Genomic DNA, 25,626 nt, shown 5'->3' with positions numbered 1-25,626 from the left:
TTCGAGGCCAGCCTGGTCTACAAGAGCTAGTTCCAGGACAGGAACCAAAAGCTACGGAGAAACCCTGTCTCGAAAAATCAAAAAAAAAAAAAAAATGTAAGGAAGAAAAAAGAATGTCATGAAAAAGATAATTGCTGAAAGTACGTGGTACAATTCTGGAGATTGTGTGAGTTTCTCCATCTCCAAGAAGGGCCACAGCGCACAATGTTTTTGTGGTGCTAGGATTCCAGTGCAAGGTTCTTCATGTTGGCCAAGCACTGCCACTGAGTTACACCCCAGGCTTTCACCCGTAGTCAAGAGTTGAAGGTAAAGAAGTAGATATGTCAGAGTACATAACCTAGGTACGTAACTGAGAACATCCCAGATTTTAGAGATTAGAGTTTTGCAAACAGTATAAAACAGGATATGAGGAAAATGCCTCAGTTTCCTCATCTGAAATGCCATTTAACCTAACTTATGTAAGAATTATATAGAATTATAAACATAGCATTTAGAGTCGAAATTGACAATAAGTTAACAAGCAAGGATTCAGCGAGTAGCTCATGTGGAGATGAACATGAGTTTATACTTGCATATACAGAACAAGTTCTACTTAGTGTGACAGATAATGCACCACCAGCTGGGCTGGGATCTGGGACCAGTCCTCCACTACTCTTCATTGTGTACAATCACAAACTCCAAGTAGCGCAGCACACAGGTTTATGACCATTTATATGGGAAGTCCAGGTAGACTTACCCTGGATGGCTCCAGGTGTGCCTCTGCACATTCCACCTAGCACTGGGTCAGAGATTGCAATGCTACTTGGTTGAGCTGTAAGTTCTTTCTTGTTTTTTCAAGACAGGGTTTCCTGTGTTATCTCTGGTTGTCCTGGAACTCGCTTTGTAGACCAGACTGGCCTCGAACTTACTGAGAGAGCTCCACCTGTCTCTGCCTTCTGAGTGCTGGGATTGAAGGCATGTGCCACCACTGCCTGGCAATCCATTAAGTGTAGAGAAAGAGACAAACAATAACTGTCAACTGCTGGAAGACTGTAAAGAATGAAGCAGAGTAGGCAGAAAAAAAATTCTAGGCAGAGCAGCCAATTTGTAAGACCCAAGGCAGGAAGCTGAAGACTGGTGTGGCTAAGCCACACATAGCAGGGAGCAGTCACCTATGCCATAGTAAAGATCTTGGCTCTCATTTAAAGAATAGTGGAAAACACCCTGGGAAGACCATGGCATATATAGCTTCGTGAGCTGGAAGCACCATTCTAAGTGACAAACTAGGGATAGTAGGGAAGTGCTCAGGGTGAGGCTCAGGGAAACAAAATTTGTACAATCTGAGGATCCAAGATCAAAACGAGCAGAGCCCAAGCCCAAGCCCACCACTAACCTTGAAAAGAGCCTATCTTGTCTTTCCCATTTAGTAGCTGTCTTTAGCAAAATTCCAAAGAGCTGCCTAACCTGCTCTCTACTCCCTCCTCTCTGCTCTTCTTCAGTCAGTTCCAAACTTCATGTCTAAAATTGGTTGACATCAACTTTGGCAAACCTAACAGCCTCAGCCTCCGTATTCTCAGCAGCACTGAAAGAATGAATGCACAGCCTAAAACACTCCTTCCTGCATCACCAGCCTCTTCCCCACCTCTGTACAACACTCCCCTCTTCCTGCTTCTTTAAATATTAGATTTACTCAACATATTTTATATGTGTTTTGCTTGCATGTAGTATGTGTACCAACCACATCTGTGTGTGCTTGGTGCCCTGGAAGTCAGAAGAGGACACGGGGGTTAGGGATGGTACCTGGAATCAGATGGGGTCCTCTGCAGGAGAAACAGCAAATAGCACTCTAAGGGAGAGGGAGCCCTGTCCCCAGCGCTCTTCACTCCTCCCGCAGTCCCCCAGTAGTGTAAGGCAAATGCCATGGTGTGAAAAGGTGGGCTAGAGTTGACTTTGAAAATTATTATTTTAGCCAGGCGGTGGTGGCACATGCCTTTAATCCCAGCACTTGGGAGGCAGAGGCAGGCGGATCTCTGTGAGTTCGAGGCCAGCCTGGAACAAGAATTAGTTCCAGGACAGGAACCAAAAGCTACGGAGAAACCCTGTCTCGAAAATCAAAAAAAAAAAAAAAAAAAAGAAAATTATTTATTTTATATTATGCAACAAAAAATTATACAAGCACTTAGAATTCTGGAATTCTCCACTTAATTTTCAATGCATAATTAAAATAATCTTTATGTCACAAAATATTTCCTAAAGCTGATGGGAGGTGGTGACACACTCCTTTAGTCCAGCACTCAGGAGCAGAGGCAGGGCTACCAGAGAAACTCTGTCTCGTGGAAAGGGGTGGTTAAAAAAAGGGGGGGGGGTTTCCCTAAGCCCATTAAGTACCTTATGGTATTTGCTAATTTGTCTCAAAATTTTAGCTGGTCACTACAGAATACAAGCTCCTCATTCCCCTACTGGCAACAATGCAAAACTCTCCCAAAAACACTATCATGAACTTAAGAGATTACTTTCTAGCTGTTCTTGGATCAGAAGGATCTTAGATAGTTCTAGAATCAAGATGTTCCCATGACTCCTGGTTTCAGAATCTTCCAGACAGAATGAAGTTCAGATCTGCTGGGTGGAGAGGCCAACACAGTGTGGTGGGACAGAAACAATCGTGGAAGAATAAAAACTGAAAAACTGGAAGAAAAAGGACTGACAGCAGTGAGCCCTCCTTCCTCCTCCACAGGTCTATGCTAAAATTTCTAATAGAAAAATTTGAGAACTTGAGTCCAGCTTGCTTCCCCATTTCTGTATTTCTGTCCAGCTTCTGTATTGGAAGTATCCACACTAGAATTCCTACAAACAGAAACAAATAAAATCAAGTAAGGACAATTAAGAGACATCAGAACATAAGGCAACATAGTAGCTAAGTATTCCACAAACACACACACACAAACACACTAAAACACTAAATTTTTTTTATTAATTTTTTTTTTTAGAAAACCTGTCAAACTTAACAAGATGAACTTAAGACACTATTAAATGTAGCTGAAGAACTTAACTTTATTCTTCCAATGTATCTAGGAGTACTTAGTAATTTATTTCATGACTTATTTTTTAAACGTGCAAAACTACACACTCATACCCCATTACTCTAAATTTTATTTGTCATTCTTCCTTCAAGTCTGAAGAAAAAGAGTAATTTTTTTTTTTCTCTGTGGCTTTGGAGCCTGTCCTGGAACTAGCTCTGTAGACCAGGCTGGTCTCGAACTCACAGAGATCTGCCTGCCTCTGCCTCCCGAGTGCTGGGATTAAAGGCGTGCGCCACCATCGCCCGGCCTAGCACTATATTTTTTAAAAGAAAAGAGGATGGTGGCAGATTTTGAAGCAGGTAGGCAGATGTGTGATTTGAAGCCAGCCTGGTCTATGTAGCAAGTTCCAGGCCAGCCAAGGCTATACAGTAAAATGCTACTTCAAGAATTAATAATAAAAACAAATATAAAAAGGGAAGACTCAGTACCACACAAACAGACTAGCTAATTCGGGATGTGAGACCATGGGCCAGTTCCATGCTCAGATGGAGCCAGGCTGTTCGGCCTCCCTGGCAATGCAAATGAAAAGGGAAACGGCTACTTCCATTCGTGCCCTAATTTTCAGTCTCAGGTAACACAGGCTAGTTCTGCCACGGCATCTTACTCACTGTCACCAGTTTTCCTTGTTGGCAGCTCCCCGGATGCTCTGCCCCTCATACTTAAGGAAGCCTTTCCTGGGTGGCTTCGCTTTAACCTCCAGTGGAGTAACTAGGTTTGAGTTGTGCTTTAACATCTAAAAAGCAATGACAAATCCAGAAGTTGTTATAAACATTCAAGAAAAGCTACCAACAATTAGATACAGGTTACTTAAAATACTTTAAAAATCAGCAGTCTATACAAACATTATATAGACAGAACAGCAAAGACAATAAAAAATGTTGCATGGAAGTTTGATGTCTGAAATCTAAATACATGTTTACTAAAGTTAATGGAAACATCTTGAGCCGTGTTAAGTCTTGCTGATGGTGTGGATGACAGGAGGACGGACAGACTAGCGCACTGAAGAGAAGGTATACAATGGTTGTGACTGTGCAAATCAGCACCCATCATGGAGAGGGAGAGGCTCACAGGCCCTACCTCTCTCTCTGAGTATCTAGACACAGTTAATTGATGTAGGTGGGTCTTCTATCTATCTGTTGTTTCATTGGTTAATTAATAAAGAAAACTGCTTGGCCTTATAGGTCAGAATTTAGATAGTTGGAGTAGACAGAACAGAATGCTGGGAGGAAGAAGGCACTGAGGCACATGCTATAGCTCTCCTCTCCTTCCTGGTAAGCCACTATCTCATGGTGCTACACAGATTATTAGAAATGGGTTAATCAAGATGTGAGAATTAGCCAGTAAGAGGCTAGAGCTAATGGGCCAAGCAGTGTTTAAAAGAATATAGTTTCTGTGTAATTATTTTGAGTAAAGCTAGCAGTGTGGGAGCTGGGAGGCAGGAAGCAGCCCGCAGCTCCTTCTACAGTTAATGAGGAGGATGAGAGTCTTCAGTGGCTTAGCCACTCCTACATACTCACTTGTGCTCCAGAAACAGCCCTAATAAAACTCATTTGAGGACACATTCACCCTCTTCTGTCTTAACATAAAAGGAGGGGCTCAGTTGGGAAGGGAAAGGATTGCAAGACTGGGACATGAGAAGGTACTGGGTGTCTATGCGACTGTGAAGGCCAACAAGATATATTATGTACATGTATGAAAAAGTTATCATGTAAGCCAGGAAGTGATGGCACATCCCAGCACTCCGGAGGCAGAGGCAGGAGGATCTCTGTGAGTTCGAGACCAGCCTGGTCTACAGCATGAGTTCCAGGACAGCCAGGACTATACAGAGAAACCCTGCTTAAAAACCAAAATAAAAAAAAAATCATGAAATCAATCATTTTATATAATTAACATAGGCTATTTAAACCATGAAAAAAAACCCCAGAAGCAGCATACTGGATGTAACGTGTCCTTGGGAATGGGCACGCAATAAAAGGTAGAAAACAAGGAAACAAAGACAAGGCTCCCTTACCTTCTCATAGAAAGAAAACCCACAACAGGAAATTGTAACCTTCTACATACACCCCCACAAAGACAGCTGTTCTGTTCATTTTACCTCCTAAGAAAGCAAGCCGTCAGGAGGGACTGGAGACGGCTTAGCAGATACGAGCAAGTACAGCTCTTAGGATTAGAGTTCGGTTCCCAGCCCCACTTTGGGCAGCTCACAATTGCTTGTAACTTTAGATCTGGGGTGCTCTTCTCTCTACTCAGGCACCTGCACATATTCCACAGAGACACATATACATCACACACATAATTAAAGACAAAATAAATATTTAAAAAAGACAAAACTGTAACAGATCCTTTGTTGATCTTTCCTGGTGAGTCAGTTCTACTGGCATTTAGGCATTTTCTCATAGTTCACTGTCCTCACGGCTCCCCATGAGGCCAAAAAGCTCTAGAATAGTCACTGAGGGATTCATTGTACCTGAGTACTGACTGCCCAACACTATAGTAACCCGGATTAGAGCCAGACTGGCCCGCAGCATCTACTAGCTGGTGATGCCATACTACAGAGTCACCTATTTTAACATCATGTGAGTCAGTTTGAGAAATACAGACACACGTTATTAACGACACCCTGCTGTGGTGAGTATACAGAAAACAATGTTTTCCCTTCCAGTGGAACAACAAATAGTCAATGTGGCAACCACAGATAAAAACATACTATAGAACATAAAGAGAAAACACCTTCTAAGAGTTAGGAACTGGTACTTGGTTCAGGAAAACCTTAAGGATTTTCTCAATACTCAAAGTTACACATTGGCTTGATGGTAAATATGACAGTTTATATGCAATTTCGATTCTCTAATACAAATACACAACTGTGAAAATATTAGAAAACGATAGCCCGGGAACCAACCTGGAGAATGTCCTCTGGAATTGCAGTGACTTCCGGAGGAGTAGGTGTTCTGATATTTTCACAAGAAGTAATTGTAGGAGAAGGGGGGTCTTCAAAATTCTCATAGCATTCATCTGAATTTAAAATTAACGGAGCACAATCTTCAACTTCCAGATCACTTGATGAACTATTTAGTTTTGATAATGGATAATTTCTATATACCTACAGGATAAAAATAAATCACTGACTTATATGGTAAGTAAATAATAATGTTGTAATGTATTCTATTAACTCCACTGGAGTCTATTAAAGCAGGCCCACAAATGATCCCACTTTCCTGGCTGAATTCTACCAAAATCAAGAAAATTGTATATAAAGACAAAGTACTATCTTCACTATTAATGCAGGCTTTTGGGGAGAACTCAACAGAACAGTGGCTGAACCCGGATCTGGGCAGATTCCCCACTCCATCGTGGGCAGCACAAAACCGACCAGTTAGAGCTGAAGAGGAAGAGCTGAGTAGCAGCTCCTGAGTCCTAAGGAGGAAGATTGAGCTCTAACTTCATGAAACGTTACCAAAGCCGTGAGTGCAGAATTTCAGTGCTAAGGGTAGAGCATGGAACAAAGGAGGAAGGCCCAGCTCAGAACAGAATGTCTATATACGCTGCCTGCATACACACAGGATGGTTCCCTATCTAAGAGAGACTTAACATACACTCAATTCATGCTAAGTCTCAAGTTAATAAAGACAGAGTGGCTAGGAATATCACGGCAGTGGGGTGCCTTCCACAGGGACAGAAACACAAGTGGGCATGGTGGTGCAGGCAAGAGGTCGTAGTCAATTCTCAGCAATGAAGCAAGGTCAAGGCCCCTCTAAGCTACGTGCAACCCATTCTCTTAAACAAAATGAAAATACACACACAACAAAGATGTAAATGAGCTGAAAACGGCAAGTGCCTGCAGGCAGCCTACACGCGGAAAGAAACTGTCTGCAGCAGCACTGCCCGGTGTCACTTACTAGCTGCAGCTCAGGTGCACCAAGCTACATTTCAGTGCTTAAAAATACTGTCTGATTGCAGGCCACCATACTGAACACTAAAAAGGACAGAGCATTCCCACCATCAGCAGAGTACTGGCTGTCTCACCTGACTAACGAGGAAGGTTTTGATTATGTTAGATAAGGTAACAAGGAAAACTGAACTGGGGAAACATTAAATTACTTAAAAATTTCTTTCTTTCTTTTTTTTTTTTTTTTGGTTAAAAATTTCTTACTCAGGGAGAACCACTTCGATCTGTTTCTACTAATTCTTTTTTCTTTTTTGAGGGGTAGGGGGGATTTCAAGACAGGGTTTCTCTGTGGCTTTGGAACCTGCCCTGGAACTCACTCTGCAGACCACGTGCTCTGCCTGCCTCTGCCTCCCAAGTGCTAGGATTAAAAGCGTGTGTCACCACCACATATGCATGTATATAATCATTTATCTTCAAGAACAACAAATTTCTTGTAAACATTCTCTTTGCTTGGTCTCAGCTAACTTTCAGATCATGACAGACAGCTGCCATCAGCTCTTGGCTCCGCTCACTGTACTCACTCTGCTGCCTTCTCACTAGCCACTTACATTTCTGTAGGCATCTTCTTTTGGTTTCCCGAGACAGGCTTTCTCTGTAGCTTTGGAGCCTGTCCTGGAATTAGCTCTTGTAAACCAGGCTGGCCTCGAACTCACAGAGATCTGCCTGCCTCTGCCTCCCGAGTGCTGGGATTAAAGGCGTGCGCCACCACTGCCCGGCTTCCGTTCTCCTTTCTCTACTGTTATGAACAGATTCTGACATAATATGCACATTCCTAAGAGCTGCACTAGTCTAATCTGTTAGACACACTAACTCCAAAAGTCATGACTGAGTCCTAAGGAGGAAGATGAGAGCTTTTAACTTTAGTGGAACTTTACCGAAGCTCTATTGCCCACTGTAGAAGGGATTTTCAAACCAGGAGTACAGAATTTGGGTGGCAACGGTGAATCTGTATATTCAGCATCTAGAAGACATAAAATAGAAATGAAAATTAAGTTGAAATTTGGGGCAGGGAGCAGAAACCAGAAGCTGCAGAAGTCACCAGGAGGCAAGGAAAAGCCCGGGAATGCAGCAGTTGTACGTGCGTTTGGGAAACTGACAAGTTGTCACACACAGTAAAGTAGTAAACTCTGCTGTGGCGGGGATTCCACAAAAAACCCGCTTAGGTAAAAGCAAGACAAGAGGGCAGGGTTGGGAGACTGGGCCGTGGACCGGCTAGGCCGTTAGTCCGAATCCACATGGGCGACAATGAAGGACACTTAAAAGAAATCCCACACTAGCTCAGAATTGAGAAATAGACGGTTATTTATTTAGGGGTAGACTTACAAGTCAGAATCCTCTGCTTGAACGGAGATGAGAAACCGAGTCCCGCAGTGCGGGCACATGCTCTCCATCGGCTTACATAGTATAAGAGGCCACGCCCCAGCGGACGGGGAACTACTGGCTGTAAGACTTCCTGTTACAGCATGTATGTAGGTGTATGTGCATGAGTACAGGTGCCGAAGCAGTCGAGTATTTCCCTGGAGCTGGAGTTAGAGGTGGTTGGGTGCCTGATGTGAGTGCTAGGAATCGAATCCAGGTCCTCTAGAAGAGCAGCATATGTTCCTACCACTGAGTCATCTCTGGGGCCCCAGTATTCCATTTTTTAAGTTAAAATTATTGTCTCAAAAAATTTAAAATAAAATCTGATTATGGTGTGTGGTTTGGCTGCACAAGAAAACAAAACTGTCCAATTCACATACCTACCTATCATGAATTAAAGTTGTGTGGTGTAAGAGCAGTACCAAGTCATGAATTCTGCTGTGATCTGTAAACTACTGGGGATCTAACCCAGTTGTCAGAATGCTTGCTAAGGCCTGGGTTCAGTCCCTACTATCAAAATAATTAAAAAAAAAAATCAAATTAGCTACAAAGATAACTCTAAAGAAGTCTATTAAAAACCATGTAAACAGGCTGAAAATGCTCAGCAGGTAAAATCACTTGCCACATAAACCTTATGACTGCTGTTCAATGCCCACGACACAGTGACTCTCAAAAGTTTTCCTTTGACGTCTGTACACACTATGGCAAGCACATACCCATACTCAAATACCCACCCACCCACACAAACAAAAATTAAAAAAAAAAACACTAACATAGAACAAACAAGCAAACCGTAATGTGTTGGGTATAGTTCACTTCACTTGGCGGAGTGCCTCCCTTGCATGCACAAAGCCAGGAGTTCAGTCCCCAGTATCACAGAAAACGTGGTGGTGGAGGGCTGAAGAGGCGGCTCAGAGGTTGAGAGCACTTGCTGCTCTTGGAGAGGTCCTAGGTTGGTTCTGAGCACTCACGGCGGCTCACAACCATCAGCAGCATGAGCTCCACAGCTAGTGCTGCCTTCTGCCCTTTGTGGGCACTACACAGTGCATAGACATTCATGCGGGCAAAACACTTATATACATAAAATGAAAATAAATAAATCTTGTTGGGAAATGTTATTTTAAGGTGTCTGACTTTTGTTTATGCTTGCATTTGTTTAACTCTGTGAAGCTGTGATTCTTTGCCTGCCTAAAACACCTGATGGTCTAATAAAGAGCTGAACGGCCAATAGCAAGGCAGGAGCAAGGATAGGTGGGCTGGCAGGAAGAAAGAATAGAGAGAAGGAGAAATCTGGAGGCCCAACAACGAGAGGAGGGCACAAGGGACCAGCCACCGGTCTGCCACGGATAAGTGTGAAAGTAAGATTTACAGAAGAGGAAGATAAGAACCCACAGGAAAAAGGTAGATGGGATAATTTAAGAAAAGCTGGCTAGGACAAGCCAACCTAAAGTCGGGCATTCCTAAGTAATAAGTATCCGCATGTGTGACTTTTTTTGAGAGCTGGATAGTGAGCCCCCCAAAAACCAAAAGAATAAAACATCACATAACAAAATTTTAAAAGAAAAAAAAAGATATTTTAACTGGATATGGTGGTGCAAGCCTGTAATCCCAGAACTCAAGAGGTTGGGGCAAGAGGACTGCTGTGAATTCAAGACTCAAGGTGAGACACTGCCAAAAAATATACATACATACATACATACATACATACATATACATACATACATACATACATACATACATATATACATACATACATACATACATATTCTCCTTTCTCTCTTTCGGGTGAGTGGTGTGGTATATGCACAAGTGTGTCTCAGTACACACGACTAGAGGGTAGAGGCAGACATCAAGTGTCTCTTCAGTTGCATCCCATTTATTTGTTTTGCTTCGAGACAGGGTTTCTCTGTGTTGCCCGGGCTGTCCTGGAACTCACTCTGTATGTAAATCAGGCTGGCCTTAAATACAGAGCTCTGTCTGCGTCTGCCTCTGCCTCTGCCTCCCTCCGTGCTGGCTCTAACATACACACATCACCACGCTTGGACTTATACAAATTCTGGGAATCCAAACTCAAGTCTCTCCTCATGTTTGTGTGGCAAACACTTGACCAACTGAACTATCTCCCCAGCCATACTTAAAAAAAAAAACAAAAACCATACTCTAATGATTTATTTACTTTGGTGTGTATGAGTGTTTTGTCTGCATGAATGTCTGTTCATACTTGTGCCTGTAGAGGTCAGAAAAGGACACTTCTCAAAACAACTCTGAGATTCCATCTTACACCAGTAAGAATGGCCAAGATCAAAAACACTGATGACAACTTATACTGGAGGAGGTTGTGGGGAAAAGGGAACACTTCTGCATTGCTGGTGGGAGTGCAAGCTGGTACAGCCCCTTTGGATGTCAGTGTGGTGATTCTCAGAAAATTAGGAAACAATTTTCCTCAAGACCCAGTAACACCACTTTTGGGTATATATCCAAAGGATGCTCAATTGTGCCACAAGGACATGTGCTCAATTATGTTCATAGCAGCTTTGTTTGTCATAGCCAGAACCTGGAAACAACCTAAAAGCCCCTCGATCGAAGAACAGATAAGGAAAATGTGAGGGGCTGGAGAGATGGCTCAGTGGTTAAGAGCATTGCCTGCTCTTCCAAAGGTCCTGAGTTCAATTCCCAGCAACCACATGGTGGCTCACAACCATCTGTAATGAGATCTGGCGCCCTCTACTGGCGTGTGGGCATACATGCAGGCAGAATGTTGTATATATAATAAATCTTTAAAAAAAAAAACATTTATTTTAGCTGGGCAGTGGTGGCGCACGCCTTTAATCCCAGCACTCGGGAGGCAGAGGCAGGCGGATCTCTGTGAGTTCGAGACCAGCCTGGTCTACAAGAGCTAGTTCCAGGACAGGCTCCAAAACCACAGAGAAACCCTGTCTCGAAAAAAAACAAAAAACAAAAAACCCAAAAACAAACAAAAAAAGAAAAGAAAAGAAAAAAAAACCCCACCCAAACAAACAAAAAGGATACAGTAAACTACCTAAGGTTAGTAATCTAAAAATAGAGAATAGTTGTGTCCACAGTTAACCAGGAAAGAGTACAAAGGAGAACTTAATTTTTAAACTCACCAGTCTTTCCCAGCTGCTGGCTTATAGAACGAGGAATGGCAAAAGAACTCTCAGTGGTCACAGGCCCTGTCCCCATGGCCTCTCCACTGGCAGTGCTCAGAGGGGAACTGTAAAGTCACAAGAGTTAAACTTTATCTTATTATACTTCAGTTTGGGGTCGTTCGTTTTTGGTTTATGAAATAAAGACCAATGAAAGAAATTAAAATAATTTAGAAATGCATTTGATATACACACCTTTAAATGTTTAAAGTAGTATACATATTTATTTTAAATAATCAAATATATAAAGCAAGATGTGGAGGCACATACACACAATCCTAGCACTTGAGAGACAACAGGTGATTCCCTGCTTGATCGCCCTGAATCAGAAATCTGTGGATATTACCCAGTATACACAGTAAGTTAGTATTAATAGGCTAGTGTGGTAGGATTTGTTTTTGTTTTTTAATTAGTCTATCTGGTAGAAAGCAAAATTATTGAAGCCCATTAACAAGTTGGGTGGAAGGAGGTTAGAGAGATGGTTCAGTGGTTAAGAGCACTGGCTACTGTTCCAAAGGACAATCCTAGGCGCTCTGACACCCTTTTTTGCCAGGCATGAATGAGGTGCATGCATAGACACACATTCAAATAAAAGACCCAAACATACAAAAAACTAAAACTAAAAACACACAAACAAAATAAAACTGTCATTATTTTAGAGTAAAAAGACTAAATCTGTCATTTTATTAAGATTGACTTGCTCTAGCTGGGCAGTGGTGGATGCACAACTTTAATCCCAGCACTCTGGAGGCAAAGGCAGGTGGATCTCTGTAAGTTTGAGGCCAGCCTGGTGTACAGAGTAAATTCTAGGACCAATTCAGGGCTACTCAGAGAAACACTGTGTGTGTGATGTGTGTGGGGGATTGACTTGATCAATTACACAAATACACAGGAGAGGATACTGTATGCTGTGCAGATCCTACCACTCCTTAGGAAATTAACAGCATACACTTCATTGATGAAATTACTGATTCAAGATTTAAAATACGAAACAGTTGAAATCTTTCTAAAAGTGGGCTAGAGAGACGGCTCAGTGTTTCCTGTCCTTCCAGAAGACCCCAGCTCAGCTCCTAGGCACAGACATCAGGAATCAGGAACAGCTCATGTTACCCTAGTTACAAAGGCTAAGATTAAAAAAAAAAAAAAAAGTGATGGCATACATACACCTTTAATCTCAGCACTCAGAAGGCAGGGGCAGGGGCGTCTTTGTGAATTTCAGGCCTTCGGAGATTACACAGACTCAAAGGAACAAAATCAACAAAAACTCAACCAAACACAAAACCCCAAGTTTTGCTGGCATGGAAGTCAGGAAAGCAGGGCACATTCTTTTACTACTGGTGGGAGTTTAAACCACTGTTGGGCATGCACCCAAAGGAGTCTATATCCTACTACAGAGATACGTGGTGCTCAACTACATCCACTGTTGCTTTATTCCTGGCAGCCAGGAAAGCTTGCATGGTCATCAACTGACAACAGATAATGAAAATGTGGCACATTTACACAATGGAACATTATTCAGCTGATAAGAAAAATGAAATCATGATATTGCAGGTAAATGGATGGAGCGGTAAACAATCATATCTTCTCTTGAATGTAGAATGGATACAGTACTGGTGTGTGTGTGATATTGGACTCCCCTCTGTATGCTGTAAATATGATTGGTTAATTAATAAAGAAACTGGCTTGGGCTGATAACATAGGGTAGAGCGAGGTGGGGAAAACTAAACTGAATGCTGGGAGAAAGAAAGGCAGAGTAAGAGAGAAGCCATGGAGCCACTGCCAGAGACAGACATGCTGAAATTTTGCCAGTATGCCACAGCCTTGTGGCGATACACACATTAATAGAAATGGGTTAAATTAAGATGTAAGAGTTAGCCAGCAATACACCAAGCAGTGATTTAATTAATACAGCTTCTGCGTGATTATTTTGGGAGTCTGGGCGACTGGGAAACGAATAGGCAGACTCCTATGACATGTGTGTCTGTGCGTGTGTGTGTGTTTGTGGTGTACAGAGATGATGGTTGTATAACCAAGTATGAAGGATTAAGTAGGGTGGGGGAGGAGGGCAGAACAGAGGGACAACTAACACTAAAAAAAGTCATGAAGACCCACCACTGTAAATGCTTCTTAAAACATACGAAACGTTTCAATGGAGTTACGCTATAACCAGGAACAATGGTGCCATCCCAGAGATATCACAGATTAAAAAGCCCAGCGATGGGCTAGAGAGATGGCTCAGAAGTTAAGAGCAGTGACTGCTCTTCCAGAGCTCCTGAGCTCAATTCCCAAATAGTGGCTCAAAACCATCTATAATGAGATCTGGTGCCCTCTTCTGGTGTGCAGGCAGAACACTGTAAACATAATAAATAAAAAAAAAATCCCAGCGCCTGGAATGGGTTACCTTTCGGAGTTATTTGTTGGTGAGGTCCCATAGACTCCCACACATTACAGATGACATATGTCCCTGGAATTTCAGAAATAAAACCATGCTTAACACCTAACACTACTATTGGGGACAAGAACGCATGGCTAGATGGGTCTTAGGAAAGAAACTACTATTAACTCTGATACATGGACATAGCATTAAACTGAAGCTTAATGACACTGCTATGCCACAGATTAGTGTACCCACCTGCCCAATGCTTTCTTTAAGACAAGCTCTATGACGCCAGGCGATGGTGGCACACGCCTTTAATCCCAGCACTCAGGAGGCAGAGGCAGGCGGATCTCTGTGAGTTCGAGGCCAGCCTGGTCTACAGAGCTAGTTCCAGGACAGGCTCCAAAGCCACAGAGAAACCCTGTCTCGAAAAACCAAAAAAGGACAAGCTCTATGTAGGCCTGCTTGTCCTGGAGCTTACTATGTAGACCAGTGATGTGGGATTCCCCTTTGTATGCTGTAAATACCATTGGTTAATAAAAAAGCTGCTTTGGGGCTATTGCAGCGCAGAATAGGGCAAGACAGGAATTCCAAGCAGATGCAGGAGGAGAAAGATGGCGGAGTCAGAGAGAAGCCAAGTAGCTGCCGCAGAAGACAAATACCGAACACTTACTGGTAGGCCACAACTACGTGGCGATACAGATTAATAGAAATGGGTTAAGATATAAGAGCTAGCCAATAAGAAGCAAGAGCTAACAGGGTAAGTGGTGTTGTAATAATACAGTTTCTGTGTGATTATTTCAGGTCTGGGCAGCCGTCTGACTACAGACTAGGCTGGCCTCAAACTCAGAGATATGCCTCCTGAGTGCTGGGATTAAAGGCATGCACCACCAGGGTCAGCCTGATTACTGTATCTCTCTGAATCTTTATCAAGGCAGCTTCATTTTTTGTTGTTTTGTTCGAGACAGGTTCTCTCTACAAAGCCCCAGCTGTCCTGAAAATCTCATTACAGAGACTAGGATGGCCTTGAACTCTTGACAGAACAGCCTACCTCTGCCTTTTGAGTGCTGGGAGTAAAGGTGTGCGTCACCACGTCTGCCCGTCTGGGAAAAGCTTCTTTTTGCAGATGACCATTACACAGAGATTTACTACAGTCAACATGGGGAGGATAAAAGACAACAGAGTGCTCAGCCCTAACTGAGTCTTGGGATCATCTTGGTGGAGATGAAAAGAGCAGAGGCAGTAGACGACGACATTAAAATGTATTTTCCTGGCACAATAGGCGGTTGTTTGCACATAGGCACTCACAACCATTTTGACAGAATACCTAAGGTTAAATCATACAAAATCCCAACATGGAGGAGGAAGTCACAAAGTCTTACCCTTAGCAGAGGAGCTACAGGCAACTGTTATCTGCTGTTTTCTTTAAGGTAGACTAGACTATGCTCCAGCAGTAAAGGGGCAACACAAATCAGACTCCATGGGTTATTAAAACAAAACAAAACAAAAACAAACAAACAAAAAAGACATGAATTGGAGGAGCTTAGGTACTAAAATCAAAAACACTGTATAAAGTTTCCGAAGAATTAACAAAAATATTTTCAAGGGCCTGAGGCTCAGCAGTTAACATCACATATGGCTCTAGGACTAGAGTTTGGTTCCTAGCATCTACATCAGACAGCTCACAAGGTCACAAGGTCGTGCACCTCCAGTTCCAAGGGGCATCCAATGCCTGTGCCTCTGAGGGCACCTGCATATACTCACACATGTAATTAAAAACCACAAAATAAATCTTTGAAAAATTCCAAGTTGTTTACCTTTTAATGTTCTTCATATTTTTAAGTCCCATTGTATAATCTTCATTTAAACACATAGTGTATTCGGATATACCAAAGTTTTCTAATTTAGGAGTTACACACTCAAAATCATCCATCTTTAGAGCACACCTGGGAGTCTTTAGCACTGTGATGCAAGAGTCTTTGGCAGGAGGGGTTTCAGATAGGCATTCTTCTTCAGGGCTCTCAGCAGTCTGCGGAGGATTTGGTGGGACTTGGGAGACCATGTACCGCTCAAGTCCAAAATCTGAAAGCTGTGGGCTGCACAGTAGGGGCTTTTCAGCAACAGAACTGCTGGGAACACACGGCTCTGACTGCTCACCCTCCACTCCAGGTTTCTGAATGTCTTCTTCACACACACCCAGCTCCGAGGTCGGGTCACTGACAGTGAGCTCACACACTGGGAGGAAAAGCCAAAGACGTAATTTCTGGTCAAACAGCAAGACAGAAAACCTCTTGCTCATTAAAACAACACAGTATAGCCAGCCCACCCCAAATACTCCATGTCAGTCAACTGTCTCTTCTGCAAGTCTGGTATATACATCTTACCTACTTGTGTTCTATGTACACACTTAAGAGAAATGAAACTGCTTTGAAAAAACCAACACCCACTAAAAAAATCCAATTTCTTATTCCTCAATATGATTTATTAATCAGACTTAAGTTTTCTGAAAGTATTATTAGTATGGAATTAGTGCATAAGCAACGTTATCGTAGATTTAATACAAACTGCAACAATATGATTTTAGACTTAGTTTTGTAAAAATTTTTAATTACATTTTGTTTATGTGTGCCACAGGGTACATGGGGGTCCTGGAAACCAAACGCAGGTTGTCAGGTCAGGTGACAAGTGCCTTTACCCAGAGCCATTTTGTCAGCCATAGACTTTGAGGACCCAAGTACAAAAGAAAAGGAGTATTTGAATCTTTGATTATTTTAGGAGGAAAGCAAACTATATTATACATTTTCTATCTTCCAAAGTAAACTGAATTCTAGTACATGTTGATTAACATACCACACATACATACTTGCTGGATTTCATTAATGCTTTCCTCAGATACAAAGATCATCTTCATAAAAGACCAAGATATTGAAGCATATTAAAGCCCGCCCTGAGAGATAATGAGCAGAATGGCAGCAGCAGCATTAACACTGGGCAACAATCACCAGCTGGCCTCCAAAGGGCTGCAAAATGCTCAGCTCTAACTGGTCTTTATGAGACCTCATGAAATAGACACATTAAATACCCCCACCATACACTGAGGAGCAAGGTCAGTTATTAGACCCTGAGTAACGACAACTTTTCAGCTGGTGACCCTTCTCTCCCCGGTTCCTAGGTTACAGGCATGTGCTGCTTTGATGAGCCACCATGGTACAGTCAACTACTTTATTAATTTACATAACTCAAGCACCTTGTTCTGCTGAGGAGGAATCTGAATGTAAGAGAAATGAGTGAGTTCCCAGTGGTTCTCCAGCTACTTATTGGTGGAGCTAACTAGGCTCACTTGTTCATTTTCAACAGCTCAAAGACACTTTCACCCAGCACCACGGAAAGGAGAGCAAGGGCAGTTTTACTTCTTGCTGCAAGTCTTACTACTATGTAGCCCAGGCTAGCCCGAAGCTTGCTAGTTAGTGTCCAAGAGGTCCTTCAAATTCAAGATCCACAAGGACTGCTCACAGTGTACCGCTGACTAGCACAGAGTGCTGAATGCTCACCGAACAACCCGGCAAACAGAACTAAGGCCCCAGTCAAGCCTTTTGTTGTCTTACTCATTCTGTCTTCTTCTGTACCGAGATGCTAAGAAATGAAAGTCAGTCAAACCTGAATCTTCCTTGTCACGTGTCTGATAGCCATACTTCTGGAAAAACTCTCTTAGTTTCATGATGTCTGTTGAATTTTTTTTCATCAGTACTTTTGTTGCCTTTATGAATCTTGTGCTATCTTGACTTTCCAATCTTGCTTTATTGAGTTGAGTGATAACATCATCCTTTTAGGGAGAAAGCAAATATAATATGTATGGTCTAATCTACTGTGTAATGGCTATCATTACGTTTAAAGTTTAGACTTACTATGCTCAAGAGACCAAGAAACAAAATAGCCTCTAGCAATAAGCCCCTAGATTGTACAGGCTATCCCGTAATTGCCCATTTCCCTCCTTCCCCAGACAATGACAACTAATCTTAAAATTGAATGATCTTGTAAAATTTACATTTCCTGCAAGAAGTCACAAGACTAACTGCCATTCCTGCTTTTGTAATCAAGCTTGCTTACTCTGCTCAAAGAGATGACTAGACTATTGCAAGACATACATGTTAAAACAGGCCCTACCTACATGCACGCAGAATACTTGTAATCCCTGGTTTTTGCCTTGATAAGCCCTGGGTTGATATGGCTAAATGCTGCAGCTTGGGAGCGCTCTCAGGGACTATTCTGGTCCCAAGCAGTCAGGTGCCAGGAAATAAAAAGTCTCTTATTAAAATCTTAGGTGCTGCCTGACTGGTGGATCTCTGAGAGACCCAGACTCGTAATAACTTAGGCTACAGAAAATCACCCACCATGAAAAATGATAAATAAATAGTACCTTTAGAGTCTGAACTTCTGAGAGAAGGTCATATAAAACTCTCATTGGAGAATCCTCAAAGTCTTCTAGGAAGGAAGGGAAAAAGTTCAATAAGGATGAGGAAAACAGAAAAGTTAGTATAGTTCCTCAGACATAAAAATCCTGCTGAGTGTGGTGCCTTTTAATCCTAGCAGTTGGAAGGCAGAGCTGGCAGATCTCTGAGTTCCAGGACAGTCAGAGCTACAGAGAAATTCTGTCTTAACAAACTAACAGCAAAAACAAAATAAACAAACAAATAACCTTCAATGAACAACAACATACACAAAGTACATAAATCTCCAGACGTAGCAGGCCAGGTCTTTGATTCACAACTGAGGCAAAAAGCAGATGGATCTATCTGAGTTCAAGGCCAGATCCCAGGTTCTGATCAACACAGCAAGGGCTACACAGTGAGTTCTTATCTCACCAAATAAAGTACACCTAACAGACAAATGTCCTAAACACAGAAACACAAAATATAGCAACTGATACAAGGGAGTAATGGAGTAACTGCTGTACAATGTGGATGATGGACGTGAGGAACGATGCTAAAGGGCTGCATCCTCTAGGGTTCTTTTTACGGGAAAGGTCCGGAATGGGCAAGTCCACTCACACAGGAAGACGTACGGTTGTCTAAAGCCAGCGGGGTGGCACTGATAGGACTGGGGGAACAACTGTCTGCTATTTTCTTCCTCCCTCCCTCCCTTTCCAATGAGTCAGTTCGGGTTTACTAAGTAGAGGCACCTGTAAAGACAGGAGAAAGCTAAACCTTCTGTACTGAGAGTTCCACAACTGACTATACTGGGAACCAGTGGAAAGCATTTTGAAGAGTTTTGCTGTATGTAAATTATCTCAAAGAGAATTTGGAAGTCCATTTAGTGATCCAACACTATAGTCACTGTTGGTTAGGGTTTCTATTGCTGCAAGAACACCATGACCAAAAGCAACTTGGGGGAGGAAAGGGTTTATTTGCCCAACACTTCCACTTCACAACCCATCAGTGAAGGAAGTCAGGACAGGAACTCAAACAGGGTAGGAACCTGGAGGCAGGGGCTGATGCAGAGGCCATGGAGGAGTGCTGTTTACTGGCTTACTCAGCCTGCTTCTACAGAACCATGACCACCAACCCAGAATAACCCATCTACAATGGGCTGGGCCCTCCCACATCACAAGCACTAAGAAAAAGCCCTCTGGGCTTACCTACAGCCCAGTCTTAGGGAGGCATTTTTCAACTGGGATTCCCTCCTCTCAGAGGACTCTAGCCTGTGTCAACCTGACAGAAAATTAGCCTGCACAGTTATAAAGAGTGAAACTGCTGGTAACTATCTTCTGTGTATTTTTTTACATAATAATTAAAGAATTATTACTATTACAACTTTTCATTGTAAAAAAAAATAAAGTTTGTGCAGAGGTAATGTTTTGGTAAGAATACGGACCAGCAAACACTTTGTGAAAAGCAATTTTTATAGAGTCAAAAATACTAATGCACTTTAATCTATTATGCTGTGTTCACTCAAAAACATAAACAAATAAAGTACATTTTAATCCCCTAAAATAAGAATGGCAGAAAGGCTGCTAAAACAGTAAGTTATGTCTCTTGTGAGTTAACATTTCAAAATGGACGGTTTGCCAGAACTAATAGGAATCTGTGTCTACAGGGTGCAATATTATTCAAGACACATTACAATTGTGTCATTTTAAGGAAACAATCTCAAAATTTGAACCACTGTTGCAACAAATTTTTTTTTTTTTTTTTTGGTTTTTCTGTAGCTTTGGAGCCTGTCCTGGAACTAGCTCTTGTAGACCAGGCTGGTCTCGAACTCACAGAGATTCGCCTGTCTTTGCCTCCCGAGTGCTGGGATTAAAGGCGTGCGACACCATCGCCCGGCTTGCAACGATTTTTTTTTTTTTTTTTGGTTTTTCGATTTTTTAAGACAGGTTCTTACTATGGACGGTCTGGAGCTCCCTATGGGGCGCAGGCTGGCCTGGAACTCCCCAAGCACTTGGGAGGCAAAGGCAGAGTGAGTTCCAGGACAGACTCCAAAGCTACAGAGAAATCCTGTCTCAAAAACAAAACAAAAGAAACGGCGCTGGATTTTATCTATTAAAAAAAAAAAACAGCAGTACTGAGTATTTGTACTGGAAATACAGTATCACTGGAGAAACTGCAGATGTTTGTTAGCTTCAACGCACACACAGGAGAACTGCGCTTAGTGCGTTTGCGAACAGACGAAGGTGGATGCTGTTGGCAAGCACCCAACACCCCCAGGAGGCCTGGCAAGCACAGTCAGCCTGGACGACACCGGCAAAGCACAGCTCGCCTTCGCCCACCCTGGCGTGGGCCGCCGCCCACTGACAACCGCGCCCGCCCGGCCGCCCGCGCCCTCACCGCTGTCCTCGCCGTCCAGCGCCCGCGTCAGCCGGGCAGTCTCGCCGTCCACCACGGCGGCCAGACCCCGCAGCTTAGAGTGGAAACTCTGGATAGGGTTCATGCTGCGGGAAGCTGAGCCGACCGCCGACCTCCTAGCTCACCCTCCAACGCGACGCTCATTTGAATCCTACCGCCCGGTACCAGGAGCCCACTCCGCGCACGCGCAGAAGACTCTCGCGAGAGCGGAGATCTCGCACCGGGGCCCCAGAACTCCCAGGACGAAACTCGCGCGTGCGTCCTCGCTTTGGTCAGTGTCTGAGAACTCGGAGTGAAAGCGTCTAAGTGAGTTCGAGGGTCAGGCGGGTTCTTTGGGGGGCCTATCGTCCCCCGCCGTGTGGTCGGCACCGGTGCCCCACTTCCGGTGAGGGGCAGAGCGAGCCCTGGCGTCGGCCCTGTCCCCTGTCCCCCACTTCCGGTGAGCTGCTCAGGCAACGGCCCAGTGGGCGCGGGACGTGGGAGGCAGCGCGGCACGCACGCTGCTCGCTTCCCAGCTCCGGATCTCAGCGACCCCGGCTTCCGTGTCCTTTCCTCAGGAGGCGCCATGTTCCTCACCGCCGCCCTCCTCCGCGGCCGCATTCCGGGCCGGCAGTGGATCGGGAAGCACCGGCGGCCACGGAACGTGTCTTCGCAGATGAAGGCGAACATGCTGCGTCGCCTGGAGGTGGAGGCCGAGAACCACTACTGGCTGAGCATGCCCTACATGACGGCGGAGCAGGAGTTCGGTCACGCCGCGCAGCGCCGGGCGCAGGCGTTCGAGGCCATCAAGGCGGCCGCCACTTCTAGATTCCCCGAGCATAGATACGTCGCCGACCAGCTAGGCCATCTCAACGTCACCAAGAAATGGTCCTGACCTGGAGTCATCACCTTTGCGCTCATGGAGACGAGACTGTTGTGTACTTTGCTGGCCCCGGAGCTGAAGGAAAATGTAATTTATGTAACCTTCGACCAGAATATTATTAAAGTAAACATGATTAATAGTTGTTTCCTCTAGGATATTTGGGACCCTCCCTAAGCACTGGTTCACGCCTGTGACTCTCACACCCAGGAGGAAGAGGGAGAGAAATCTCTGCTGGTGTTCTCAGACCCAGCCTCAGAAAGCCAAGGAAAGAATATTTGGGGCTCTAACCTTGCTATCTGTGCGTAATTTCTGATCGATTGTCAGTTGTGGTTTGTTTGTTTCCTGACCTCAAATTTGCGGTAGCCTTGCCTGTCTCCAGGAGCTGAAATGAAAGGCATTGGCTCCCTGCTCTACTGTGAACTGTGGCGTTCTTTTGGAGCTAGGTCTCCCTGTGTATTGAACTCACGAGATCCGCTGGCCTCCGCCTCCTAACGCTGGGATTAGCGGCTCCCCTTCGCACCTTGAGCCTTTTTTTTTTTTTAAATGCTGTTATAAAAACTAACCTGACGAGTCTAATCTGAGACACTTGCCTAGGACTTTGTTGTACAAGTTTTCTTAGTTTCTGTCTAGAGCAGTACCTATGTGTGGGGAGCAACTCCGTCGGTGGGGGATGGGATAGGTTGAAAGACCATTTCACAGGAGTCACCTAAGGCTATCAAAAAACAGACATTTACAATTCATAACAGTAGCAAAATTACAGCTATAAATGTGCAATGAAAACATTTTATGGTTGGGGTCACCACACCATGAGGAACTGTATTAAAGGGTCGCAGCATTAGGAAGTTTGAGGACCACTGGTCTAGAGTGTTTACTCCCCAGCACAGTAAGCTGGGTATGGTGGGTGGAGCATACCTGGAATCCCAGCATTCTGGAGGTGGAGGCAGATCAGAAGGACAAGGTCATAGCCCACTGTGGAACAAGGTTGAGGCCAGCCTGAGATACATGAGACTATTTCACAAAAGAAAGGAGTATTTTCTTCCAGGATTTGAGCACCGTGGGTGGACGTGTGAAGTGAAAAACGTTTTTTTAAGGCGGTGGTGATGCACGCTTTAGTCCCAGCACTCGGGAGGCAGAGGCAGGTGGATCTCTGAGTTTGAGGCCAGACTGCTCTACAGAGTGAGTTCCAGGACAGGCAAAGCTACACACAGAGAAACTATCATTAAAAACAAAAACTAACAACAATGTTATTAAAACTGTTAACAGGAAAGTTTCTGGTTTTTCTTGAGCACATCTCCTATGTTGCCCATGCTGGCCTGGAACTCCTGTCCATACTAAATGGAGACAAACTGAGTATAAGATTTTTTGTTTTGTCAAAACAAAAACCCACACGGCTTTTTTTGAACTAGGTCTTACCATGCTGCTCAGGTTGTTGAACTTCTGGACTAAATTGATCCTGACTCAGGCTCCCGGGTAGCTCGCTGGGTTTACAAATGCACAGCAACTTAGGGTTGTCTTTTTTTTTTAATGATAGAATATCACAGTGTAGTCCTGGTGGGCCTGGAACTTGATATGAACACCAGGCTGGCCTGAAACTTAGGTGTTCCCTATCTCTGCCTCCTGAATGCTGGGAGCAGAGGTATGGACTACCATGCCCAGTCCTCCTTTTTAATCTTTTTTTCTTGAAGATTTCATAGACAGTTACCCAAAAAGAAAGTAAGTACAAGTCCATTATAACTGCCACCCAATTTCTCTCAATGGTAACACCTTTTTCTCTAACCATATCAAAACCTAGAAATTATCCAGTAGTGGTGGTGGCAGCATGGGACTTTGATACCCGCACTCGGGAGGCAGAGGCAGGCGGATCTCTGTGAATTCAATCTGGTTTACAAAGAGAAACCCTGACTTAAACAACCAAAACAAACAGAAACCAAAACCTAGAAATTGATATTATTATGATCTGTAGAACCCAGGTAGACTTCATTAGTTTATATGCATGCACTTTGTGTGTGTTCAGGTCTCTGCAGTTGTCTGTAACCACGGTTCCATCACTGCAGGGCCTTTCATGCTCCTTGTAACAACCTCTGACTCCCCCACAACTGTTCATCTCTATATTTTCCTTCTTTGAAGAAGGGTCTATAAGTAGAATGTATTGTCTTTTTTTCTTGACTGTGTAGTGTGTGGAACAGTCTTTTTAAAAAATTATTTATTTATTATGTATACAATATTCTGTCTGTATGTATGCCTGCAGGCCAGAAGAGGGTACCAGACCTCATTACAGATGGTTGTGAGCCACCATGTAGTTGCTGGGAATTGAACTCAGAACCTTTGGAAGAGCAGGCAATGCTCTTAACCTCTGAGCCATCTCTCCAGCCCCTGGAACAGTCTTAAGGTGGCAGTAGACCCTGTGTATACTGACACTGCCAAAATGCTACCCTGCAGTCACACAGAAAACTGTAGTGAAGCCGGGCGATGGTGGCGCACGCCTTTAATCCCAGCACTCAGGAGGCAGAGGCAGGCGGATCTCTGGGAGTTCGAGGCCAGCCTGGTCTACAAGAGCTAGTTCTAGGACTGGCTCCATGGCTACTGGGAAACTCTGTGTTGAAACAAACAAACAATTGGTAGTGGCTGTGGTCCCCAGGATTTGTGAAAACAACTCACACAGATTCAAGTCAATAGAAACTCTTCATTAGCTAGCCAGTCACTACACTGGGTGTTTGTCACTTGAGTCCTCAAAACAAACACCTGGGTTGACATACTTCCCATAACAAGAACAGTTAGCAGAACTACAGAAGAAGGAAAAAAGGGTAGGAGACATTTAGAGACTTGCCCAGAACTCTGGACTTTGATGGATTAGGTTTTATTTTCATTTTTGGCAGGTGTGCTGCTCTGCATGTCCATTATGCTGTGTTGGGGAATATTTTCAGGTGTGTGAATTTTGTTTCCACTGTATTTGTTTAACTCTGAAGCTGTGTTACTATGTCTGTCTAAAACACCTGATGGTCCTAAAAAAAAAAAAATGCACAGCCAATAGTGAGGCAGGAGCAAGGATAGGCGGGGCTAGCAGGCAGTGAGTATAAATAGGAGGAGGAAATCTGGGAGGAACAAGAGCTAGTGGCAAGAGAACAAGGAGAGGAGGACATAAGGGGCCAGTCACCCAGCAGCTATGGGAGTAAGAGTGAAAGTAAGATTTACAGAAGAGAAAGATAAAAGCCCGGAGGCAAAAGGGTAGATGGGATAATTTAAGAAAAGCTGGCTAGAGCCGGGCGATGGTGGCACACGCCTTTAATCCCTGCACTCGGGAGGCAGAGGCAGGCGGATCTCTGTGAGTTCGAGACCAGCCTGGTCTACAGAGCTAGTTCCAGGACAGGCTCCAAAGCCACAGAGAAACCCTGTCTCGAAAAACCAAAAAAAAAAAAAAAAAAAAAAAAAAAAAAAAAAAGAAAAGCTGGCTAGAAACAAAACAAGCTAAGGCTGGGTGATTATAACTAAGAATAAGTGTGTTTACTTGGGAGCTGGGTGGCAGGCCCCTCAAAAAGCCAAAATAGGGGCTGGTGAGATGACTCAGTGGTTAAGAGCACTTGACTGCTCCTCGAGAGGACCCAGGTTCAATTCTCAGCACCCACATGGCAGCCTGCAGCTGTCTGTAACTCCAGATTCAAGAGAATCTGACATCGTTATACCAATGCACATGAAATAGTTTTTAAAAAAGCCAAAATAAAACATCACACTAGAGTGGTTTATGTTGTGCTAAGATCTGGGACTTGTTACACGTTCATGTAACCCAGACTGACCTACAAATTATCTTCTCCCAGTGCTGGGATTATATGGAAAGTGAGTTTTTCAAACTACTCCCAGCACACATCCACATCCCCACACTTTGAAGGGACAGCATGATACAGGCGCCACATTCATTTGAAAAGATTGAAGTTGATTGTAGCACTCAGAAGGCAGAAGCAGGTGATCTAAGTTCGAGGCCAGTCTGGTCTACAGTGAATTCTAGAATAGCCAGGA

General features: G+C 43.7%; 2 protein-coding genes across 3 annotated transcripts; one reads left to right on the top strand and one right to left on the bottom strand.

The window, feature by feature from the left end:
- Positions 1-2,128: 2,128 nt before the first annotated feature.
- Positions 2,129-20,968, bottom strand: Ska3 (spindle and kinetochore associated complex subunit 3). The gene is made up of 9 exons (XM_026783277.1): positions 20,736-20,968; positions 18,329-18,393; positions 17,569-17,734; positions 15,729-16,146; positions 11,496-11,602; positions 7,884-7,969; positions 5,962-6,162; positions 3,668-3,792; positions 2,129-2,823 (listed from the first exon to the last, which is right to left on the bottom strand). Exons 1-8 carry the CDS (start codon positions 20,836-20,838, stop codon positions 3,670-3,672), a joined length of 1,269 nt encoding a protein of 422 aa, XP_026639078.1. The 5' UTR covers positions 20,839-20,968; the 3' UTR covers positions 2,129-2,823; positions 3,668-3,669.
- Positions 20,969-20,970: 2 nt separating this feature from the next.
- On the top strand, positions 20,971-23,764 carry Mrpl57 (mitochondrial ribosomal protein L57). Of its 2 annotated transcripts, none has more exons than XM_026783278.1 (2): positions 20,971-21,192; positions 21,311-23,764. In XM_026783278.1, exon 2 carries the CDS (start codon positions 21,319-21,321, stop codon positions 21,625-21,627), a length of 309 nt encoding a protein of 102 aa, XP_026639079.1. In that variant the 5' UTR covers positions 20,971-21,192; positions 21,311-21,318; the 3' UTR covers positions 21,628-23,764. The 2 variants fall into 2 exon arrangements, with proteins under 2 accessions (XP_026639079.1, XP_005355481.1); XM_005355424.3 differs by having other exon boundaries at positions 20,971-21,059; positions 21,311-23,763.
- The last annotated feature ends 1,862 nt before the right edge of the window (positions 23,765-25,626 follow it).

Source organism: Microtus ochrogaster, chromosome 17 (genome assembly GCF_000317375.1).
Source record: "Microtus ochrogaster isolate Prairie Vole_2 chromosome 17, MicOch1.0, whole genome shotgun sequence".
Taxonomy (NCBI): domain Eukaryota; kingdom Metazoa; phylum Chordata; class Mammalia; order Rodentia; family Cricetidae; genus Microtus; species Microtus ochrogaster.
Note: the sequence above shows the minus strand (reverse complement) of the source record. Positions and strands in the feature narration are given on the sequence as shown.